We start from the raw sequence: 26432 nt of genomic DNA, 5'->3' as shown, positions 1-26432 counted from the left end.
AAACAAGTCAGGCAGTCAGTGAAGCATACACAGATTTCTAACACAGCTAAGACTGGACCTTTTAATATGGTCAAGCTCAGTTACTTTCATGTTCTCTCCCTCTGTCCACCTAAGTAATGCCAAATCCTGTTTTACCTTGCTCTCCACTTCCCCCAATCCTGTCCCTACTGTTGCTATTAAACTGTATGAACTCTTAAAAACAAATAAAATCCCAGCTATGTGATTCTGCCTATAACAATCTCACTTCCTGACCTTTCCCATTTCTTTTTTTTTTTTAATATTTTTTTTTAGTTGTAGATGGACACAATGCCTTTATTTATTTTTATGTAGTGCTGAGGATCAAACCCAGTGCCTGACACATGCAAGGCACATGCTCTACCACTGAGCCACAACTCCAGCCCTATACTTCTTTATTTATAAAACTGGGATACCTTTAACCACTTCATTATAAGTTGTTTTGAAGATTAAATGGTAACACATAAAGGTAACTGGCACAAAATAGATGTTCATGAAATGTTAGCTACTTTCCCCTTACAAATTATATCTCTAACCTCTGTAGGATCTTAAAGTATGCCACAACAACTGTTTTACTGCACAATGTGTTGTGTGTGTATACACACATTAACTGTCACATAATCACAGTAATATTTTATAAGGCAATATTTATCAATAGATGCTAAAATTACTGTATGATGAAAAACTAGTATTATAAAAAGAATACTTACAAATATTTACTGTGATAGTTAATATATATATCTTTCATTTTCTGATTGCTTTCAAACCAAATTAAATTTCAAAACTTCCTCATCAATTCAATGAAAATACACTATCTATATAGATATATCTAGATATATATGGTTTAATACTAATATATCTAGATATATATTAGTGGTTTCAGGCATCTAATGGGGAGGAGTTCTTGGAATGTACACCCCCCAAATAAGGGAGACTACTCTAATCTTTAGACAATCTCTGTTCAAATCTCTGAAAGACAGACTATTTTGTATCTTTCATCTACATGTTTTATGAAGAAAACACAAGTAATGTATTTATTTTACTCATTCTAACAGCCTCAGTATTCACTGAAAATCCAATTAACTTAAAAATGCACAAAACTTCCATCTCCTACTCAAATATCAGACCATTATTTCTAACTTCTTTTCCAAACACTACCTAAATTATGTCATCATGCCAACCTGAAACTCAGGATTCCAATATCATGCTCAATACTGCCATCTATTGGTTATTACCACACTTTCCAGATATTTCCCTTTCCACCCCACCCCCACATGTGCTTTTTATTTTTATTTTGTGGTACTGGGAATTGAAACCAGGGCCTCATGCTCTACCACTGAGCTATGTTCCCCAACCCTTTTTAAACTTTATTTTAGACGGAGCCTCACTAAATGGACTTCAATGGCCTCAAACTTGGCACTTTCCTATCTCACAATCCCAATTAGCCAGGATTACGAGGTTGTTCCACTTGTGCTCAGCCTGATATTTTCTTGTTCTCCAGGTTTTTATTTTCTTTCTTTTTAAGTTTATCCCAATGGATACACTTAATTTCCAGATTCTAATCCTTCTTAGTTGAGATGCTCTTGATTTGTACAAAGAATCCCACAAGAAAAAGATATATACATGACAATTCACACAATCTAGGCTCTTTCCTACTCTCCATTATAGCTGTATGGGTCTCTGTGAAAACAATAAATGACAAAGAAAAATAGTATAGTATCTAAAGAAGAAAAACAGTTTTCTGGAACTAGCTCTTGAGCTGTCAATTGGAAATATACTTTCTACTCAGAAAACTAGTTAAAAACTATAAAACTTCAGTTACCAAAGGGGGGGGTTAAATGTTGTAATGTTCCATAAATTTCTATTTCAGCATTTTCTCCTAATATTCATATAATATTTTAGCCTCATGCAGCAATAGAAAACTCTTAAATCATATTACAAGAAATACTGTACTCAACTGCCAAACAGAATGGCTGTCTTCTCAATCCTAACCTGTTAAAGGCAATCGCTCTTTCTTCTACTCTACCAAAATTCATATTAAATGATTTACTCAATAAAAGCCAAGATGCACATAATACACACACAGTTTACAATGATGATTTTCAACTTCATTGGTAGTTTAACTCAGAACAACATCGTCCATTTTCTGGTTGCTTTCAAAAGAAATTAAATTTCAAAACTTCCTCATCAATTCAATGAAAACACACCATTTCAGAGAGTCACAATTTTTCATTGGGGGGGGGGGGTGGGGGGACAAGAAAAAGACTGCCACAAAAGAATAATATTAAGAAACTGTTAACTGGTGGCTTTAGATTTTAAGAAACTTGCCAACAATCAAACAGTGTTAAAGTGACTACACTGAAGGGAACAAAGAAGCAGACTTCAGCAGTTGACAAAGGTAACCAGGTACAACACAAAATTCAAACATAGAAAAGGATGAACAGAATAAGGCAGAATATTAAATGTCAAATAATTAGTTGTATAAAATTTATAACAACGGCATGAAAGTCAGGCACACTGGTGCACACCTACAATCCAGCTACTCGGGAGATTGAGATAAAAGGATTGAGGCAAGTTTGGAGGCTGGTCTGGGCAACTTAATAGACCCTGCCTCAAAACAAAATTTTTAAAAAGGTTGGGCATTTAGATCAACTTTTTGAGACTGGATCCTCAGTGGTGAAACAAAACAAAACATCCCATCAAAAACAAACTGTGTGATGGCACACAGTTGTAATCCCAGCTGCTTAGGAGGCTGAGGCACAAGGATTGCAAGTTCGTTCAAAGCCAGCCTCAGCAACTTAGTGAGGCACTTAGCAACTCAGCGAGACCCTGTCTCTAAATAAAATTAAAAAGGGGGCTAGGGATTGTGGCTCAGTGGTTGAGTACCCCTGAGTTCAATCCTCAGTACCAAGACCAACCAAAACAAATAACAAAACCAGAGCAAAAGATGAAACAGCATTAAAGCATAGATATACTACATGTGTGTGTGTGTGGGGGGGGGGCTTAGAGTAAAAGCAAGAGACTTTCAAGTTAGAGAGAACAAGTATTCAATGGTACAGTCCAAAGACTAGTAAAAACATGTTGTTTAATACAAATGATCAGACTAAATTTCTCAGATTTTTAGTTTAGTTCAAAGGAAATTATATAGAATACTAGAAAGAAAATCAGACTGAATTGTGCTAGGTACTGAGTCACACTAAGAATTGGGTGGTGGATCCAGAAGACAATGAGAAAGTGACTGAAAACTGAGTACAGGGTAATACTTCCACACTATTTGAGGGGTGATGGTTGGGGGTAAGGAGTTTAACTTAATAGTAGTATTTAAAAGCCTGAAGAAAACTGAGAAGGACCAATCATGTTATTTCAGTGGTCCAGAAACAGTGACTGGTGTCTGAACTATGGTTACTACTGTTTCACAGTAATTTCACTATAGAAATGAAAAAGAAAGAAATTCATTAGAGGGAGAAACTGATGAGAACCTGGTCAAGGATTTAAATTCAGTGTACACAGAAGGAGGAAGACTCAGAATGTTTCCTTGGCTTTAAAATAGGAAACACAGGGCTGGGGTTGTAGCTCAGTGACAGAGTGCTTGCCTAGCACATTATGAGGCACTGGGTTCAATTCTTAGCACCGAATAAAAATAAACAAATAAAGGCATGCTGTTCATCTACAACTACAAAAAAATTTAAAGGGGGGGGGGGGGGGTAAGTAGCATGAAAAGAAATACAAGACAGTAAATCATTATCAACAGTTTCAATAACCGAAATATTTCCAAACCAAAAGTCTGTTTGACACAAAGCAATACAATGATAAAACACAAAAGTTCAGCTAATTTCTACAACTGAATACAAACAGCATTCATGACCCCAAAGAATCTTACTTTAAGGTATAAACCACAGTATATCATAAATATATGAATTATTAAATACTTGATCAAGATCTATGTTACTGGTTTTTTTGTACTAAAAGTGAATTCCATTTCTTGAATTGTCGTATAACTTCATATCAGGATAAACCTAATTATTCTGCCTAAATAAATGCATCCTGGGATACAGATTTCTCAGAAGGATAACCAACAGACAAGAAACAGTTTAAAATGCAAAGTTAGTATCAAAAACCCTTTAAACACTTTCCCTTTCCTATAAATCCTCTAACAAAGTGATAAGTTCATTTTTTTTTTAAGAAACTTTAAAATATTTCACACAAGTTTCACAAACTTCTTGGTTACCTTTACTTTATCTCTTCTCAAGCAACAGAACAGACAATTTTCATCAAAAGTCCAATCAGAAATGCCTTCAGGTTCACACTCTAAAAATAAAATGAATGACAAATTAATAATCATAAAGTTGAATTTTTAAGAAAATAAATCAATTTCAAAAACACTGTTTAACAAAATCTTCACTAAGAGTAGACATGCTTCTTATGTCTTAAAATTCTTTTATCTTAAATTTTTAAACCCAGAGCCTTGTATATACATTTAAGAATGTTCTCTACCACTGAAAACTGGGTACAGGATAATGAACTATACCAACAGCTAAGTCTTAAAATTCTTAACTTAAAATTCTTCACCTAACTGCTCACTGGTATGTGCTAATTATGCATATATTAACAATATCAACTAAACACACCCCCCCACCCCCCCACACAAAGCTTACATGAAGATAGCTTTAACCCTCATAAAACTGCAAATAAAAATGATGAGACATACAGCTTAAATTACCAAGGTACCATATTTGTCACCAGGAATAATCTGAAATACCAAAAATATTTTGAATACCTTTAAATAAACTGAGATCTTTAAATAATGCAGGTCCAAACAGCCCTTCAAGAATACTTTCAAACCCTAAAAAGGATTAAAAAAAAAAAAAAAGAATCCATCATCACAATAATATAATATCCACTATGGTAATACTGATTGGTTACAAGAAAAATGATGATGTTTTCTCCAGTTCTCAAGAATCCCAGATTATTATTATTGAAGGGATGCTAAAGAAAAAGTGTCAATGACAAATGTAGAAGGAGCATTTGCATTTGTTAATGATTAATAATGAACAAAAATTCAGAGCACAATCAAGAAAGAAAAAAGACACCAGAAATAATTCAGGGAAGAATGGAAACTGAGTTTCTCTTGCTTGTTCTACAACATTTTTACATTAACTCTCAAGCTCCATTTTAAAGGGCAACTTTCTCACTGAAGAGTAAAAGTATTTGAGAACTTCCACAATGTTCTAGAATAATCTAGAACATTATTATTTTTCTGAATACCAATTGAGATCATAGACTTTTTCAAGTTAATAGTTTCTTAAATGAAAATCTTCACTGAGAACAACTTTCTCTCTTTCTCATATGCACACACAATATTTTAGAAAAAAGAACTCCACATTTCATATTGTCAACAAGGTGAAACTATTTGTTAGTTCCTTTACAAAGATAAAATCACTAATTATACATACAAAAAAGGAGAAAAAATTCAAATATACCTGTACACAAATATTTAAAACTCTCATATCCTTCTACATCATGAATAAAATAGAAAATTTAAAAATAAGCAGTTTTTCTAACTTTATTACACAAATTTTGCTGGTCTGTTTAATGAAAACATCTTGCTAATTTTTCTGGATTGTTAAAGAAAGAATGAAGAGACTAAACAGAAGGGAATTAGATTATAGCTCTATACAATATACCAGGAATAAAGTTTTAGAGCACTGGTTCCCAAACTATGTGTCAAAGACCTCACTGTGGGCTCAAATACTATTACATGAATCCATATGCACATTAACCATGACCTTTAAAGAGAATTAGTATGTCTTGCACATTTGGTGTACATAATACTTTTGAAATACACAGATATTCTATTGTAATTAATATAAAAAGAGTTAAATTAATTCCTAGTATTTTTCAGGAACGGTGTATTTTGTCAGATAATCCATTATCATCTGAAGCCTTATAATTTTTTTAAATTGTTAAACAGCACTTTTATATTCAGGATAAAGGGAATCACTAATAATATATAGGCTACTGGACATTTTTGAGGCTCAAACATATAAGCCATTTATTTACCACAAACGTAACATATTAAATATAAAACAATAAAGTACTTGAAAGATTAAGGGGGGTAGACAAGATGATCCCTAGAAATAGTACCTTGTTCATCTGGCTATAAAAATAACATTGTAAGCCATCATTTTCAACAGAGTAACCTCCAAAGTTTGTGTCATCTACATTATAATAAGAGAATTGTTTTTTCTGCACTATTTTAAAACTGTAGATTTTTTCACTTACTATTAGGGGAGCAAATGATTTTCAATTCTCCTTACTTCTTGCTATCCAAAGACATTAGCAAACTACCCACTCCAACAAATGAGAGGTACTTATGCCTGCTTATTATTTATCTACTATAATTAAAATGTTTTCCATTATATTACTATGGTCCTTTGCTCTTCCCCACATTAGGAAGGAGAAAGTGTTGGGGTCAGAGGTTGTGCAGGCAGAGGGCTGGTGGTGAAATAACGAAAAGGAATTGCTGATGCTATCTATCCTCTTAGCCCTGGAACCAGATATTCTCAGCAATTACTCCAAAATAAGTCTCACAGATTGTCTCCAACTCTTAAGCATTCCTACTTTTCGTCCCTGCAAAAAGGAATTCTGATTTCACAAATACAAAGTGTTTAAATATCTAGAAATCATTGAACACACACTGAAAATATAGCTAAGCAATTACTGGCAGCTCTTATCCTAAAGAGCAAGTCTATATTCTTTTACCTGTGTTTATTATAACAAATTCCAAATATGCATTCTAAGCATAAATTCTTGAAAAGGAAAAAAATGTAAATACAGCAAGAAATAATACTACGAAGGAAATGTGCAGAAGATGACTATAGAAGAACAAAAATTTTAAATTATAAAGAATGGAATATGAAAAAAGATTGAGAAACATCATAGATTAACACAGACACTTAAAAAAAAAAAAAACCTAATCATAGATCAAAAAACAGTGAAAAAGAAAGACCAAAAGGAAGCAAATAAAAACCAAAAGTCTGGGTCATAAACTCAAAATATTTAACCACAACTAATTCTGCTCAAAATATTAACTATAAACAAGCCACTCCTCTTTTGCTCATATTTATAATACATCAAACCTTACAAATATTATTGGATCTATAAAGCTATATTTTGCTACCCTCTGTTCACTGGATGTTAATACCACTCAGTTTTATTAATAATAAATATTGAATTTAGCAGTTGCATAGCAACAGGAAATGTCTTATACGCTATGCTTGACATTAATAAAAGGCAAATAAAGGTAGAATAAATACATTCAAAATTATACCATGATCTCATAGAAAAGCCAAGAAGATAACAAAATGCCATGGAAAACCAAATACTGAAAAAGACAAGTCATATCATTATGTTCAATCAGTAGAGTTCAAAAAGTACCTCTACATAACGTAGTACATATAAAAATATTTTATTTTTTCCAAAGAATTTCTAGCCAACATAACAACTGGTCTCAAAGCTGCTCTCCAGTCTCTTCCTTACTATAACCTACAATATCATCGAGACTATTTCTTGCCAGGCACAGTCGCCCATTCCTGTAATCCCAGCGGCTCAGGAGGCAGAGGCAGGAGGATCTTGACTTCAAAGCCAGCCTCAGCAATTTAGCCAGGTGCTAAGCAACTCAGTGAGACCCTGTCTCTAATAAAATACAAAATAGGGTTAGGGATGTGGCTCAGTGGTTGAGTGCCCTTGAGTTCAATCCCTGCTCCCCCACAAAAAAACCATTCCTTTTGTTGTTGTTGTTTTGTTTTTTTAAAGAGGTGGGTAAGTTTATTTGAAGCTCATAGTTTCAAAGGCCTTAATGCATAGATGACTGACTCTTGTTTGGGTCCAAGATGAGGCAGCACATCAATATAGGAAGGACCCAGCAGAGGAAAACTGCACAGCTCATGGAGGGGCCAGGAAGCAGAGAGAGAGCTCATCATACTCCTCCTAAAACACTGCTTAAACAATGCCAGCATTTCTTCAAATATACACTGCTTAAAGAACAAACTTCAAATTCTCAAGTCTAGCAATCAAAGATGCTTTTAATTTGATCCCAATCTCTCTTCAGCAAGCTTTTTTCTCAGATCTTCCAGCTCATTCCCACAGATCTGGTCAGGTAGGCTTTCTACTGTGTTCAACAATCATTTCTATCTCCTAATATTTTCTCAAGTCTTTGGATCTCACTTTTGCCCAAATCAAGTATCTATCTCTTTTCAATTTGTTTAATAAAGATATTCACTTATTTAATTTATATTAACTCAGAACCTGCCAGAGACAGAGGTGACACTGAATAGGCAATGGTGAAGACATGGTGCCTGTTCTCATACAGCTTTGGTTTATAGTTTTCTCACTGTCAGAATTCTCAGATTCCAGCCCCCTTTAAATAAAACTTAACTGCCTAAGGTCTTATCTCCTTTCTGCCATATGCAAAGCATTGAGTATTTACAAAATAAAAACTGTCATAGGTTACCCAAACCCTGTGGTTTTTTTTTTTTCTTCTTTTTATGTTTATATTTTTCTCCTTAAGGAGACTTACAGCTCCAGGAAGGCCAAGAAGGTCTTCCCATTTCCTATTTCTCTTATACTAGGACTTTGTAAGTCTGATTTTTAACTTTTGATATAATCAGGAAAACAGAAGATAGAAGATTAACATTTCTAACAAATGTCCTCCTTCAATCTAAATTACAATCTCTACTATTTTTATTTCTAACCAAAGGATGGAGAGCAGGTTATGAATAGTAGCAACAAGACAGGAACATCAAATAAACAGCCAAGTAAGGTTAACAATATAGCCTGTTACTTTTGAGATGAAGAAATATAGTATGAAGAGAACGAAAAAATGGTTCATAAGTCTTGAGAATCTCTCCTCTGAGATTAACTTGTCTAGAGACTCACAGTATGAGAGGGCTGAGGAGAAATATAAATACTTCTTTATTTTCTGTTTTTATAATAAGATCGTAAGACTGGGTAGTTTTTAAGGAAAAGAGGTATATTTGGGGGGCTGGGATTGTGGCTCAGTGGTAGAGCGCTCACCTAGCATGCATGGGGCACTGGGTTCAATCCTCAGCACCACATAAATGTAAAATAAAGATATTGTATCCACCTAAAACTAAGAAATAAATATAAAAAAATAGGTATATTTTGGCTTATAATTTGAGGCTTGGAAACCCAAGTGCACTGTACTGATATTTGCTGAGCTTCTGGTGAAGACCTAGTACTGCTTTACCTCATAGTGGAAAGCAGAAGGGCAAGTGGGCAAGAACAAAAGAGGGAAGGATGGATATGCTTTATAACAAATTGCTCTCATAATAACTAACACAATCCCTTGAAGGAGGAACTCAAAGAGTAAATAAAGGCATTATCCATTCATGGGAGCTCTGTCCCTATAATCCAAACACTTCCCCTAGATCTTGCCTCCTAACCTTGCTGCTTGAGAAATTAAAGTTCCAACACATGAACATTTGGGGTCACCTCAGCCACAGCACAGTATACCAGAAAATTTTAGCAATTTTTACATCAAGTCTCCCTGGACTCTGTACTCAAGTTTATACAAAGTTTTGTGCTCAGTATTAAAAAACCTCCATCTCTAATAAAGTATTATTTTTGTAAAGTATCATTTCAAAGGTACTTGCTGGTTACAATAATCAATTAATATATTAATAAACAAAGAGCAAACTGACAGTATCTGTAGTTCTTTCCTTAAAATTCAAGAGTCTATGGCTTGCTGACACCAGACTGAACTTAATACAAGTGAGCCACAAAATTAAAGCAAATTAAAGGCACTAGATTATAATCTTTTATATGTTAACCAAAATAATATAAGGTAATTAATCCCTTTTAATTGATATTCTAGCTATCTCAGTATGTCATTCAACCAAAAAAGTCTTGATGAACTTCTTTGGTAATGAACAATGTTCAACCACCCTTTCCCTCATTGCTCTTAGCAGTTCATCCCACTGCTGAATAACTATATTCGTTAACAATTTTTCCAGGGCTGGAGATACAGTTCAGTTGGTAGAGTGCTTGTCTCACACGCAAAAGGCCATGGGGCTCAATGCTAAGCACCACAAAAAAAAAAAAAAAAAGTTTTTCCTCTCTCCCTAAACTTCTGCTTCCAGCCCAAGCCGATTGCCCCTATCTGCTGGTCCAGTAGTCACTTTTAGAATTACCCAGCACAAGAATGATAACAAAATTTGACCAATATACTGGAAGGGAATAACTTAATCACAACTAATAACTCAAACTGAAAACAGAACTAATGAAGAAAAAAGTACTAAATTATAAATAGCTGTTCTATTGAGACCAGGGAGCTTTTCAAAAAAATTTTTAGTTTTTTTTTCCCCCCTTAAAGAGAACAAATGTCTTGGGAAGAGGAAAAAAAATAAAATTGTCAAATACAGTTGTGTACCACCAAACATTTCGGTCAACAACACATTGCCTATATGACAGTGGTCTAGTAAGAATATAATGAGGCAAAAAATTCCTGTTGCCTAATGATATCATGGCTGTTAACACAAAACACTGTGTGTGTAGTTATTTCACTGGTTTCTATTTCCTATATAGTCAGCCCTTGATAATTGGGGGTTAGGAGCACTGCCCTCAAAGCCCAGTGGAGAAAATAACTTTTGACTCCTCCAAAACTAATATATGAGTAACTTACATAACTTATGAGTAGCCTAGTTACCTTCCTGGTAATATACTGTGAAACATGTGTGAAACCCTTGAGATCACTTTTTATAGAAATAAAATTTATCAGAGCACTGAAGTACTCTCCTGGAGATTATTAGTATCATATGGCACATAAAGAATCCTTGTAACTCTGGAGCTCACCACAATAGCAAAACTACTATAGTAGTACAGTATGTACAACAGTTAACTTTATACAGTTATGATTTAATACTGCATCAAATACTTATTTACATCTCTAAAAAATGAGATGAAAACTGCAAATAGCACAATATATGGTATCTGTAGGCATAAGTTTTGATCATTATTAAATTTCTATAATAGACTCCTGTATATTTTATGGTACTAAATGATAAAATAGACTACTCTCTACATGAATTTAAGCATTCATGATGCTACACTTTTCTTTAACATTTATTTCCAAGCCATGTAGTTTGTCTTTTGAGTGTTTTTTAAGTGTCATAAATCTCCAAAAATTAAATATATAAATAAAATTGACATATAAGTAGACCCATGTAAGTTCAAACGTGAGTTGTTAGAAAATCATCTGTACTACATTTTTTATTGTTATTTTAGAGTGTACTCCTACTTAGAAAAGCTTAGTGTAAAACAGTATTTTGTGTTTTATCAGCAACAGCTTCCCATTTGTTGTGCTTACTACTTCTCAACTGCACCAACAGGCCACAGCAAGTAACTCATCTATACTATTTTTGTTAATACTCTCTATGACGCCATAGGCTAAGCAACATGAGACTGTAAAGGTAATTAAATGGAAAAAATACACAACAGAGAAAAGCAGCTTAAGAAATGCCTTCACATAATGTGTAATAATAAGTCAGAGCTCAGTGATGCATAGGTGGCCAGAACATTCTATACCTGTGAAGTATGATTTACTATAGAAGAATAAAGGGAAATAATGAAAAGTTTAAAAACTTAAATCAAAATAAACTTTTAAGGGAAGAAAAAAGAAGACAAAGATTTCCTATTGAATGATAACTGACTTGAATCTTCGTATCTAAGGGACTCCATAAAGTGTGAGACATAATACTAAGAGTGGGGTGTACACATTTAACTCTCCTGAGAAAATGCCTGAATTAAGTACCTGAAAATAAAAGTACAAAAGCTCAAAATAAGGGAAAATTTTAATTAAAATAAGAGGAAAGAGATTTAAAACTGCAGTCATTTAACTAGTAGATATAAATGCTAAAAGCCCAACGAACTGTTTTACAAAATTCTGAGGGGACAAGTGTTTTATGTAGCCAATCTATTATTATCTGTGCATACTGGCAAATGGACATTTCTAGATATGCTCTAATTTGGAAAGTGAAACTACCATTCATTCTGGGGGTGAGGGTTACTCAAAGTAGTTTGGATAAATAAGAAATTATTCAGATTAAAGACCCGACAGCACTATTTATGTGTTAAAGAAATACAGGTCAGACTGCTTATTTTTAAAATCTTTTCTTTAGTCTTCATTTTGGTAGTATTTTTATTCGTTCCTTTTTATCTTGATCAATGTTACCAGATTTCTCTTCTTCTTCTAATACCCACTCTTTACCTTTTTAAATCTTTGCTATTGTTTGTTCTTTATTTCAAAAAACGTTCCTATAGTTTTTTACCTTTTTTCATTATCTATTTTCTTTGGAAAGAATGAAATATATCATATGGCACATGAAGAATCCTTGTAACTCTGTTGTATTTTTTTAAACTTACGATAAAATTTTTTTTTCACTTATTCTCAGGCTTTCTTTAAAAAATAAGTATGGAGATGACTTAAGAGAACCAGAATTTTATTCTGTATAAAGAAGTAGTCTAGGATACACAAAAAGTGGTATAATCCATATAATGGTATAAAATTACAATATGGATGAATAAATCTTTAAAACATTTTACTAAATGTAAAAGGACAGACATAAAAGACCATAGTTATGAGTCCATTCAGGCAAAATGTACAGAGACATTGCTGGTTTAGGAGTGAAAAATGTATAACTGCAAATGGGCACCACAATTCTTTTTGTAGTAATGGCAACATTCTAAAAATTAAATTGCAATGATGGTTGCAAAATTCTGTGAATGTAATAAAAATCAGTGACCTATATGCTTAAAATGGGCAAATGTAAAGGATATAAATTATATCTAAATAAAGCTGTCAACAAAATAACAAGTACTTTTATATATTTCTGGTAAAAATTTATCATGTTTTAAGAAAATCCGGCCTATGAAAGCCAATCTTATGACTGACTCTAAGATATACGGATGAACAGCTGACTTACTTGTGATTTTAGGCTGAAATGTTTGCATACTGTATTAAACACTTACAAAATTCAATAATCACATAATTTTAAATTATTACAGTTACAAGATTTATTTAAGTTTGTAGAAGTTTTAAGTCAATATCTAACAATAAATAAACTTTTCTAGTTTTGTTTTATAAAATTATCAAGTTTGTTAAAATTTGCTATAGAGTACAATGTACATTTATGAAGAATTGTTTTATATTTACAAATTTAAATAATTGTGAACATAAATTTAAAAAAATCAAACACACTATGTGTTATCTCCTCTATATACAAAGTCAACCCATAAAAGAGATTACTTATAAAACCTCATATTTAATAAGGACCAATAAAATGTTTACACAGAGCCCAGCAATGTGAGAATACAGGAGATGTTTTTAAAAATATGTCCTGCTATAAAGATATTTACAATTCTAGTCAAGAAGTAAAAATTAGTACACATTTCTACTATTATGCAGAATAATCTCTTTATCTCTTGCACCAGAGCATATTTCTAATAGCCTACTTCATATTAGCCCCAGATATCCCAAATACACCTCAAAAAGCAAATCAATATCATTTTATTTCTTTTCCTTCAACTCAACCACTGGTTCCTGAACTTCTTTCCAGGAAAATGACATCATCAATCCCTCATCCATTCCAAGTCATTCAGGTTAGAAATCTCTATCAGTTAATGATTCTGTTAAGTCAGGGAGTCTTCCGGTCCTGTTTGTTCTGCTTCAGAAAGATCCCTCCAAATCTGTTCTTTTCTACCCCTTAACTTAGTCCATCACCATCTCTTATCTTAACAATTATAATAAATATCAGTTTTGTTAATAACATTGGAGTTATCATTAATTGAGCCCTTATGTGATATCATGCAAACATCATGGTCAGGTACATTGTATTCAATTTAACAAAATCTTCAGAGAGTGAAACAATTATTATTGCCACTTAATACAGAAGAAGTGAAAGCAGCTAAACTATCCCAACTACAAAGAGGTTTAAAAACCAGGCCTATGATTCTAAAAACAGGGTCTTTTCACTTTATACCATTACCTATTTATGATATCTTTGAACTTCTAATTCATCTTACTTTTTCAGCATTCCCCTATACCAGTATCTCTACCAGAACAACACATTCTTCACACTGCTACTAAACTTCATTCTTTCTAGATTTTAAAAATATTTGATGACTTTCCACTGACAATATTGAAGATTTCAATTTCCTGGATGGCTTCCAAGATCACAGATCTGATTTTATGCTACCTTTTTTCAGTCTCCCCTGCCATCATTTTCTATAGTATGCTCTGTCACACTTACCTGTCATTACATACATTTCACTGCTTTTACATATTACATATCAATGCTTCCATACCCTTTGAACACAGCGTGTCCTCTGCCTGCAGTGTTCTTCCTACAACCCTCAATCTAGTAATTGCAGTGCATCCCTTTTCTCACCAAGCCTCAAGACCAAGTTAGGAGCATCCTTCATCAGAATGAAGTTATATTATTGATAAACTAACTTTATTTATTTATTTGGCATTTAATCCACTAGATTTAGAGCAAATATCTGAAGCTTATTCATATTTTAACATCAATCTGTTCTGTAATACTACAGTCCTCAAGGATGTATGTACTCAATAAATGTTGGATAAATATAAACACTTTTTCTAGTTCCTATATCCTTATATTTACTGAGTGGTAGAAATTTTTCTGAGGACTCCATTTTGTGTGTATAGGATGTTGAAGGCTTGAAGAAATATAATAAAAAAAAACAGAAGGATAACTGATATTTGATGGGAAAAGGATGGCTTTCTGTTTCAGCTCAACTAAGTTCCCTGTAACTGTGAACTAAACCCGTAAACCCAGAATATAAGTAAGGGCTCTCTTTGTTCTTTTTCCAAGAATAGAGAGAAAGGCAAACTTCTTTTGCACAAAGCTATAATCACAGCAAAAACAGAAATAAGGCTGGGGTTGTGGTTCAGGGGTAGAGGGCTCACCTAGCATGTGCGAGACCCTAGGTTCAATCCTCAGCACCACATAAAAATAAATAAAATAAAGGTATGGTGTCCAACTACAACTAAATATAAAAAAAAAAATAGAAATAAATTGGAAACGATAAGGTACTAAAAAAATAGTATTAATATGGAAAAGAATACATATTCAGTCAATAGAATATTTCCAAAGTAATTCCACTTATTCATATATACATACACATATTGCCATAAGTGGCATTCCAAGATGCTAAGTAACCAAAATCACAAAGATAGTAAGTAGCTAGGTCAGTTGGAAACCTAAGAGCAGTTTTGACTCTTTTTGTTGTTGTTGTTATATCAAACTATCTTAGGTGAAGTAATCATGCTTAGAAAGAAGCCATTTAAAAGCAAATCTGAAGCTGATTAGGAATGAGTTAATTATATCAGCAGTTCACAATCTCTAGGCTACAATCCCTTAGAGGACCTCAGTCATTACAAGGTCGGTAAATCCATATGAGCACTGCTTATAAATTAAATAAAAATGTGCTTGCATACACAGCCACTACTTTTTGGAACACATCTTGCTGTGAACAACAAGATACATATTTACTTAAAAAGCATTACTTGGGCTGAGGATGTGGCTCAAGTGGTAGTGCGCTCATGTGTGCGGCCTGGGTTCGATCCTCAGCACCACATACAAAACCAAGATGTCGTGTCCGCCGAAAACTAAAAAATAAATATTAAAATTCTCTCTCTCTTTAAAAAAAAAAAAAAAAGCATTTGGTGGGGATATAGCTCAATGGCAGTTAGTCTAGCAAGCCCAAAGCCCAGGGTTCCATCTCTAGCATGGAAGGGAGAGAGGGAGGAAAAAAGCATTACTGAATTCACAATAGCCTTTCATCACATATCTTCTCAACAATAACAAATGCACAAGTACAATGTGTGATAGGTAAGCAGTTTCTTTTGGTTTTCTGCCCTTTAAATGGAAATTTGAAAGGAGACCTCATACTCAATAGGAGTCATGGAGTTAATAAAACTACAAGCTCAATGATTTGCTTCACTCTAGGTAAAATGGGAATTTCTTAAAAAATGAACATTTTAAGGTTCTTGGGGGAAAGGAGTGTTCCTTTTCTCCCTCTCCCATCCTCTATTCCTTTTCCATTTATTTCCTTCTTTCCAGAATTAGTCCCACCCCTAGATCTAGCATGCTTGTGGAAGCTTTATGCTGTTATGAGATTCACTTGTTTTCAGTATGTGAATCTCAATGTCTCTACACTATTTTAAAATTACTCATATTTCCCATTTTCTCACAAAGTCTACTTAAGACAAGCATTTCAGTTTAATACTTTTTTTATTTTTTAATTTTTTTAGTTGATACACCTTTATTTTATTTATTTATATGCAGTACTGAGAATCGAACCCAGAGCCTCACACATGCCAGGCAAGTGCACTACCACTGAGTAACAGCCACAGCCAGTTTAATACATTTTTGAACAACAAAAAGAATGTAACATTAGGTATGCCTGAACAATATTCCTTTCATCTCTCACACTCCCTAAGTATCAGAAATACCATTAACATCCAAATGAGTGCTATTGCACATAGAAGTCACCTTATGATAGGTCACAATAAAATGATATTGCTGAGGGTAATCATACTGTAGTCTACCTCCCTGCCCACTGCCACCTGCCTCACATACAACAAAAGAATACTAAAACAATGCTACAGTTTGAATGTAGTGTCCCCCCAATGTCCATGTATTTAAGCTTGGTCCCCAGGGTAGAACCTTTAGGAGGTAGGGCCTAGTGGGAGATTGCCTATATCATAGAGGCATGCCCCTGAAAGTGTAGGATCTCACTAGTCCTCTTTTGCTCTGCTCCCTGGCTCACAAGATTAGTCATGTATTCTGCAATATGCTCCTGACATGAGATAGTGCCCTCACCAAATACTTAGAGAAAGAGGGCCAATGGATCTTGGACTGGAACTCTCCAGAACCATGGGCCTAACCCTTTTTACTTTGTAAGTTAATTGCCACACAAGTTCATTGCAGTGATGGAAGGCTAGTACATAGTTTCAGGAAAAATTAGCTTAAATAAAGTAAAAAGCTTTTCCTGTTTCTGAGTCTCTTTTTTCCTGGGGTATTTAGATATTTTCTGAGTTTCTATTATAAGTCAGGCACTCGAGGTGCAGCTACAAACAAAAAATATGAATCCCTTATCTTGGAAGGGGAAACAAATGACATAAATGTTGATGATGATGAGGAAGATGGTGGTAATAGTGACAAATGTGTAGCTTAGAGTAAATAGAAGTAAAAGTAGGAAAACATAATAAAGTCAGAAGATAATTAAACCTTGGTAAACCTTTACAGATAACAATTAGAAATGTTGAGGAAGTGCTGAGTGAGGAAGAAAGCATTTAAAATGGTCATGGTTTTGATATAGTTTGAGTGTGCCCAATACCCCAAAAGGGTTCGTGTTCTGGAAGCTTGATCCTCAGTTATGAGGATGTTGAGATAGTGAAATCTTCAAGAGGTGGGACCGAGTGGGAAGTTATTAGGTCTTTGAAAGAAAGTAATGCTTTTCTCATGGGAGTGTATTCTCCTACGACATCAGAGTGTTGAAGGCAAGCTTGGCATCTCCCCTGAACAACTCTATTCCATTCTTGCAGACATACTTCTTCTGCATGCAGCTGTTTTCCATTCCATTTCTCTACCATGGTGTATGTAACAGGCCCTGGCCAAGGTGCAGGTACCATGCTGTTCTGACTCTTCTGTCACCAAAATGTTAGAAAAATAAGCCACTTTGTTTCCACGTTACCCAGCTCAGGTATTTTGTTATTGCAACATGAAACAGACTAAGATCAGGAAGAACATTTCTGAGCATTGAATGAAGTGAGGAAACACACCACATTCAAAACAGAAAGTTCTAGGCAAAGGAAACAACCCTGAAGCAATCAATATATGGTCTAAAGTATAATATATGTGAGGGGAAAAGTGGGAGATGAGGTCAGAGATCTAGAGGCCAGATCATATAGCCCAGATCATATAGGCCATGGTAAAGGGACTGGATTTTATTTATTAGAAAGACAGTGGAGGTAACATGAATAGATTGATACTAAGATTACCAGATGGCTACACAGAGAATAAAGGTAAAGCATTATAAGGAGAGTATTACTACAACAGGCTTGGCAAGAGATTCGTGGATTCAACTGTACCAGTAGCAAAGGCAGTAGAGAGTAACTGTACATAGGATGTATTTTGAAGATAAAATCAACTTGTCTTGATGATGCACTGTTATAGAATGCAAAGAAAAGGCATTTTAAAATGACACTTAGGCTTTGGCCTGTGGAATAGGTGAATGGTAGCGGAATTTCTAAAATGAAGAAGACTGGAAGAAACACAGGTTTGGCAGACAGCGAGTTCCACGTGAGACAAGTCTCTTAGAAATCAAAGTGGGTACATGTAGAGGCATTAGGATACGGAAGTTTGAAGTTAAAGGGAGAAACTGGGCTATAGATATAAAACTGGGGATCAGCACACTATTGACAGAACTTACAGCCTTGCATCTAGATGAGGTCCTATTAAATAAATGAGGACAGATAAAAAAGAAAAAGAAGGAAAAAAACTAAATATTGGATCATCCCATTCTTAAGAATTCATCCCAAAATCTAAAAATTAGGACAAAAGAAAGTGAAAATTAAAATCAAGCCTTATTTATGGGTTTATCCATGTAGCAAACAACTTAATTTTAAAGTATTCAAAAAATACTAGCTGATCTGAATGAATAAATACACATCTCATTGAAGAGTGTGTATTTTACCCCATCCTCATTCCACATCTAAGAGATTATTTGAAAGCAAATACATTCCTTTTAATATAATCAAGCACATTTTAAAATAATAAAATACATTTAAATGTATGTAACTTATTTATATATTAAAAACCATTACTTTATACCACACTTCCAAAATAATATGTGGGCATACAAAAGATAAAAATCTCAATATAGACCCTGTTACAATAAGCTTCGGAATGTTTTAGAAAATTTTAAATTGTACCAAGATTTAGTTATCTCTGACATAATCTTACCTATATAAACTTTTCAACACACTCCAAACTTCCAAGTACATTCAATCCAAGTCTGTCTCTCAAATATACTTTGCTTTTCTTTGTTCTGATCCCTCTCTTCACTCTTTTGCTTCTGCCTAAAATATTCTCTGAAATCTCGATAGTATGATGCTGTTGTCAAGGTCATAGTTTAAAAGTCCCTACCAACTGTTCTTTCCTCTCAACTGATTTCCAACACAATATCTTTCACTGTATTCCTCCTTCATTTTCAACATGAGTGAACATGTTTTATGTATTTAAGTGAATTTTTATAATCAATGCTGTACTATAATAGAAGGAGAGCTATTACTTCAGGAAGTAAGAGATGTAGTAGTTAAGAACATGAACTCTAGAGCCACATGACTTGAGCTGAAAATTTTGACTCTCCCTTTTAAAAGGTTTTTAGCTTTGAACATTTATTAATCCTTTTAAAGCCTTACCTTACTTGGCTATAAAATTTCTAAAAGGATTAAACAAATATTTGCTAATTGCTTAGAATAGCATCTGGAAATACATTAGAAACACTGTATTAATGAAGAGTTGAAGGAAAAAAAACAAAGCAGAGAGGTTGAAATTTGTTTCATAACTCCTCTTTTGTTCCCTATATGATTAAAAAACATGTGCATACAACAATAACTGTAAATCTACATTGGTGAGTAAACAATGTATAAAGATTTACGAAAGATGGGGCTGGGGTGGTAGAGTGCTTGCCTTGTGTGGGTTAGGCACTGGGTTCAATCCTCACACCACGTAGGAAGGAAGGAAGGAAGGAAGGAAGGAGGGAGGGAGGGAGGGAGGGAGGGGCGAGGGAGGGAGGAAGGCATGCTATCGAAACCTGTTATTCATTCAAAATAGACTGTTACGAATTAAGATATCAATTACAATGCTCAAGGAAAATAATTTAAAATATATAGTGAAAGAAATGAGGAGGGAATTAAAATGGTAACTAAAATATATCTATATGACCCCAAAAAAAGGCAGTCATGGAGGGCTGGAACAAAATCCATTAAAGACAAGCAGGGGAGGGGAGCAAAATGGCATAGGCACTTCTTTATCAACAATTCCATTAAGTGTAAATGGAGCAAACTCCATTTAAAAGGCATGAAGGGTCAGAGTAGATTTAAAAACATGATCAAACTTTATGCTTTCTATTAGAGACCTGCTTTAGAGCCAGAGACACAAAACAAGTTGAAAGTGGAAGAAAAAAGCCTATGCACACTATTGTTAATATATAGTATTAACCCCCTTTTCAACAAAGGACTAATTCCAAGTCTTCTAACAAAGGCCTGAGTCTACAGATTATTACTGAGTCCTATGTATAAAATGATTTTTCCTACACATACAAACTTATAATTAAATTCAATCTATGAATTAGGCACAGTAAGAGACTAACAAAAACTAATAAAAAAGAACTACAAAAGTGTACTGTAATAAAGTTATATGAATGATCCCTCTTAGTCCAAACCTATTCTTGAATCTGTATAATCATTCCTCATTTGCAATAAAAGGCTTAAGTGCCACTCATTTCAGTGTCACTCATAATTTGCTGAAGTATTCATACAGGCTCAACACTTTCTGGCACAACACTTTACCGTTAAATGAAAATCATTTTCTGTTCATGCTTTCCACCCACAAATTTAATGCCTTTTCCATTTTAACTAGCACCAGTTTCTTGTTACTGCTTCACAATTTCATATTTTATATATATATATATATATATATATATATATATATATATATATATATATATATATATATTGTTTTTATTGCAGATCCTAGCAACCTTGGCATATATTTTTTTTTCTTTCTTATTAGTCAAGAAATTTTTTCACCTTTTCACGTAAAGGAAGCACTCCATAGTTTCTCTTTGGCATGCTAGAATTGCCAGAATCACTACCCTTGTGTTTGGGGGCCATTATTAAGTAAAAATAAAGTTAACTTGAACACAAGCACTATGAAACTATAATAATTTATGTGATAACTGAGATGGCTCCCAGGCATCAGACAGGGAGTGTATACAGCATGGACATGCTAGACAAAGAGATAATTCATGAGCCACCAGATGGTGAGAAATGGCATAACACTACTCAGAAGGGCACATAATTTAAAACTTATGAATTGTTAATTCTAAAATTTTCTATTTTATATTTTTGGATTATAGTTGGCTTCAGAGAACTGAAATTGTGGCAAGCAAAGCCTTGCAGAGGGAAGGAAGGCTACTGTATTAATATCAAATGAGGGCTAGGATATAGCTCAGTGGTAGAGCACTTGCCTGGCATGTGTAAGATCATGGGTTCAATTCCTAACACCACAGGGGGGGAAAAGGTGTTAAAAAAAAAATCAGATGAAACAGATGTTGCTATGGTCTGAATGCTTGTGTGCCTCCTGCCTAACCCTTATATTGAAATCCTATCCCAACAAGTATTAGGTAGCAGAGCCTTTGGAAAGTAATTATATCAAGAGGATAGACTCCTCATGAATGGGATTAGCAATCTAATGAGAGACCATCATGAATCAGAAAGTGAGCCCTCACTAAACACCAACTCTGCTTCCCAGTCTCCAAACAAAAACTGTGGGAAATAAATTTCTACTGTTTATAAGCCATCCATCCAGTCTGTGGTATTTTGTTATAGCAGATTAAACAGACTAAGACTATAAATTGGCAGGAGTAGGTAATACTATAATACCTAAAAATATGGGAGCTGCCTGCCCACTCAGTATTGTGGGTTGAACTCAGGAGCTCTCTACCACTAAGATTATATCCCCAACCCTCTTCATTTTTTGTTTTGGGACAGGTTCTCACTAAGTTGCCTAGGCTGTCCTCAAACTTGCTATTTTCCTGCTTCAACTTTCCAAGTTGCTGGGATTTACAAATATGTGCTACTTCATTCAGCATGGCAGCTGTTTTGGGAGTAAATGGTGGATAGAGACTGGAAGAGTCTTGAGATGCATACTTTAAAGAGTTCTGTTGCCAAGAACAAGTTGTTATATGTGATTCTGGTGAGGACTTACCAGGAGGAGAACAGAGCTAAGAGAATGCCTCAATCTTCTTAGAGAATACCTTCTGAGCAGTAATGAACAAAATTTTGCTAGAAATATAGACAGTAAAGGCCTTTCTTAATGCAATCCCAGATGGAAACAAGGAACATGTTACTGAACAATATAATTGTTAGTCCCCTTGTTATAAAGTTATTATGGTTTAGATATGAGGCATCCCCCAAAAGCTTATATGTAAGACAATGCAAGAACATTCAGAGGTAAAATGATTGGGTTATGAGAGCCTTAACCCAATCAGTGCATTAATTCCCTGATGGGGATTAACTGAGTAGTAAGTGAAGACAGGTAGGGTGGGGCTAGAGGAGGTAGACTTTGGGGGGGCTTGCCTTTTTAATTTTTTTTATTTTGTTATCTCTTCTTCCTGAGGTGATGTTCTGAGCTGCTTCCCTCTACCACACTCTTCTGCCATGATGTTCAGCCTCACCTCAAGCCCCAAGGAATGGAGTCGGCCATCTATGAACTGAGATTTCTGAAACTATGAGCCCCCCCCAAAAGCTTTTCCCTCTTTAAAATTGTTCTTGTCAGGTCCTTTGGTCACAGCAAGGAAAAAGCTGACTAAAACAAAAGTGGAAAAGAACTTAGCTAAACTGTATTCATGTCCTAGTGTTTTGCAACAAATCAAACGTGAACAATGAAAATGAATGTTAAGCTGAGGAACTATCTAATGAAAGTGTTGAAGGGAGGCCTGGTTCCTCCTGACTACTTAGATTTATCAAAAGGAGAAACCAGACGAAAAATTAGGTAAATTTTCAGTTCATCCATATATTCAGTATAAGGAATGAGAAACATGTTTCATAGAGAATTCCAAGGATGTGGCCAAATAATCATCTGATAGAGACATATATAGTCAGCTAGTACCTACCATTCAAAAAATTAAATTGTGAAGGCTCTTCAGAAAACCCAAGCTACCCTTTCTCACAAGATCAGGATGAAAAGGCCCTAGCTAACACAGGTCTACCACAAGGAGCTGTCAATAGGGCCTGTAAAGTCATCCACTCACACACAATTCCATCCTTGAAGAGCAATGGGTATGTGACTCATGTACAGACCCAAGAAGATGTTGGCCTGTGGGGGGATGGGAGAGAACACAACAACTACCCTATTAGGTCCAAAAGATGGTATCCTCCCTACCATCTACAGTGGATGTGGAAGATTTTATATTGTCTGCCCTACTAGGTTTTAGATTTGCTTGGGGCCTATTACCTCTTTCTTTATTCCTATTTTTCCTTTTTGAAATGGGAATATCTATCCCATCAATATACTTTAGAAGTATATAAAATGTTTGATATCTTATCAAATGTTTTTAGAGGAGGGGCAAGCATGTGTGCTATGGTCTGGAATTTGGGTCCTCCCCAAATTCCTATGTTGAACTCCAAATCCCCAAAGTGATAGGATTAGGACATGTGGCCTTTAGGAGACAAAAGTTTATGAGAGCTACTAAAACATCTGAGTAATGCCTCAATAAAAGACTCCCAAGAAAGATCCTTCACCTTTCAACTACATGACAACACAGTGGAAAAAAACTCACTAGGAAGCATGCTCTCCCCATATCCCAAACCTGTCACAACCTTGATGTGGCATTACCAGCCAAAAGAACTGCGGAAACAAGTTTCTTTTATTTATAAGTACCTTTTATTTATAAGTATCTACGGTATTTTGTTACAGAAGTCCAAACAGGCTAAGATAGACATTAAAATAAAATCTGTTAAGAATTCTTGACAAAGAACAGTATGTCACGATAAAACAGTCAATCCATCAAAATTTAATATTTAAAAAACATTTTGGGCTGGGGATGTGGCTCAAGCGGTAGCGCGCTCCCCTGGCATGCGTGCGGCCCGGGTTCGATCCTCAGCACCACATACAAACAAAGATGTTGTGTTCGCCAAATACTAAAAAAATAAATATTAAAATTCTCTCTCTCTCTCTCTCTCTCTCTCTCTCTCTAAAAAAAATTAAAATAAAATAAAAACTAAAAAACATTTGAACTTAATGACGTATTTCCAAAATAGATTAAGTAAAAACTGAGGGAAAGACGGCTTAACAATAATTATCTAGAGACTTAAACATACCACTTTTAATAATGAATGATACAGGGCTGGGGTTGTGGCTCAGTGGTAGAGTGCTTTGCCTAGCATATGTGAAGTATGGGTTCAATTCTCAGCGTCGCATATAAATAAATGAATAAAGATCCATCAACATCTAAAAATATATTTAAAAAATGAATGATACAGCTAAGAGAGAGAGAAACAGAAGGCTTGAACAACACTATTAATCAACACTATTAATCAACTAGACCTAAAAGTATTACACAGAATATGCCAACCAACATCAGGATACACATTCTCAAATACATAGCAACATCCTCAAAGTATGTTTAAGTTACAAAAAAGTTTCAGTAAACTTTAAAAAGACAAACCATGTGGGCTGGGGTTGTGGCTCATTCTATGAGGCTAGTATTATTCTAATACCAAAAACAGACAACGACATCACAAGAAACTATAAACCAACATTCCTCACAAATACAGATACAAGTATCTTCAAATAAATACTAGCAAACCAAATTCAGCAGCATATCAAATGGACTGCCCATTGCAGTTTTAGCCTGGGAAGCCAAGAGTGGTTCAACACAAATATCAGCTGGGGGTTGGGGAAATCTGTCACCATATTAATAGAACAAATAGGGAGAAACCAGAAATGGATCATCTCAATTGAAACAAAAAAAGTAAACAATTTAGGAGCTTTCACAACCCAATAAGAGCACCTATGAAAAACTCACAGCTAATATACTTAATAGTGAAAGATTGAAAGCTTCTCCAATCAGGTACAACACAAGGATGTCTGCTCTTACCACTTCCTTTTAACATTGTCTAGACATTCTAGCCATAGAATTGAGAAAAAGAAATGGCATCCAAAATGAAAAAGAAGTAAAACTACCTCTTTTCACAGATGACATGATTTTTAAATTTCGGTAGTGGGGACTGTACTCAGGGACTTGCACATGCTTGAAAAGAACTCTACCTCTGAGCCATATCCCCAGACCTTTTTAAAAACACATTTTTGGGACAAGATCTCCCTCAGTTACCCACTTTGGCCCGGAACTTGTGATTCTTCTGCCTCAGAAGTTGCGGAATTACAGGTATGCACCACCATACCCAGCAACATGATCTTATATATAGAAAATCCTTTAAAAAAAATCCCACCCCAAAATCTATTAGATCCAATAAACAAATTCAGCAAGGCTGGAGCATATAAGACCAATATCAGTTAAGGTAAAAAAAAAAAAAAAAGAGAATCACAATTCCTAATCTCAAGCCTATTACAAAGCTATGACAATCACAAGTGTGGTGACTGCACAAGGATACATACAAGGACCAACAGAACAGAACTGACAGGTCAGAAATAAGCCATATGGCCAATTCACTTTCTTTCTTTTTTGGGAGGGGTGGGGGTGGGGAGTGTTACTGGGAATTGAACCCAGGGGCACTTTATCACTGAACTATATCCCCAGTCCTTTTTATCTTTTATTTTGATATCCTCCTGCCCTAGTCTCCTTCATCATGAGATTACAGGTATATGCAATCAGGCCTGGCTTGGCCAATTCATTTTCAACAAGGATTCCAAGGCAATCAGGTAGAAGAAAAACTGTCTTTTCCACAGAATGTGCAAAAGAAAGAAGGTAGAACGATTCCTCACACTGAACACAAAGATTAACTCAAACTTTATGGAGTGAATACTATAAAACACTTAGGAGAATATATATGTGTAAATATTTATGACTTTGGACCTAGCAATGGATTTTGAGACATGACACCAAAAGCACAAACATCAAAAGAAGAAGGAAAATCTGAATTCATAAGTATTTAAAAACTTCTACAAATCTGAAAATGTTATAAAAAAAGTTACGACAATCAACCCATAAAAAATTTTTACAAATCATATATCTGATAAGAGTCTAGATTCCTGAATAAAGAACTCCTACAATTCATTAAAAAGGATAACTCAAATAGAAGTGAGCAAAGGGTTTGAATAGATTTTCTCTGAAGATTTATAAATGGCCAATGCATGTGAAAAAGATGCTTAACAGCACCAATATGGAAAATACAACTGTTATGGTTTAGATGTGAGGTGTCCCCCAAAAGCTCATGTGTGAGACAAAGCAAGAGGATTTAGAGAAACAATTGGGTTATGAGAGCCTAAGTCTAATCAGGGCATTAATCCAGATAGGAATTAACTGGGTGGTACAACCACCACTTCACACCCACTAGCATTGCT

The 26432-nt window shown here is 34.7% G+C and overlaps 1 protein-coding gene across 7 annotated transcripts in view; it reads right to left on the bottom strand.

Moving 5' to 3' along the window:
- Lcor (ligand dependent nuclear receptor corepressor) overlaps window positions 1-26432 on the bottom strand; it is a 125350-nt gene that overhangs the window by 61646 nt on the left and 37272 nt on the right. For 6 of the 7 annotated variants that reach the window (XM_076834156.1, XM_076834157.1, XM_076834162.1 and 3 more), the window contains exon 2: window positions 4244-4323. In XM_076834156.1, the coding sequence (XP_076690271.1) occupies window positions 4244-4323 (80 nt within the window). Of the gene's footprint in view, window positions 1-4243; window positions 4324-4792; window positions 4859-26432 lie in introns of all 7 variants that reach the window. The other variant, XM_076834159.1, reaches the window with a different exon arrangement.

This window comes from Callospermophilus lateralis, chromosome 15 (genome assembly GCF_048772815.1).
Source record: "Callospermophilus lateralis isolate mCalLat2 chromosome 15, mCalLat2.hap1, whole genome shotgun sequence".
NCBI classification, from domain to species: Eukaryota; Metazoa; Chordata; class Mammalia; order Rodentia; family Sciuridae; genus Callospermophilus; species Callospermophilus lateralis.
Note: the sequence above shows the minus strand (reverse complement) of the source record. Positions and strands in the feature narration are given on the sequence as shown.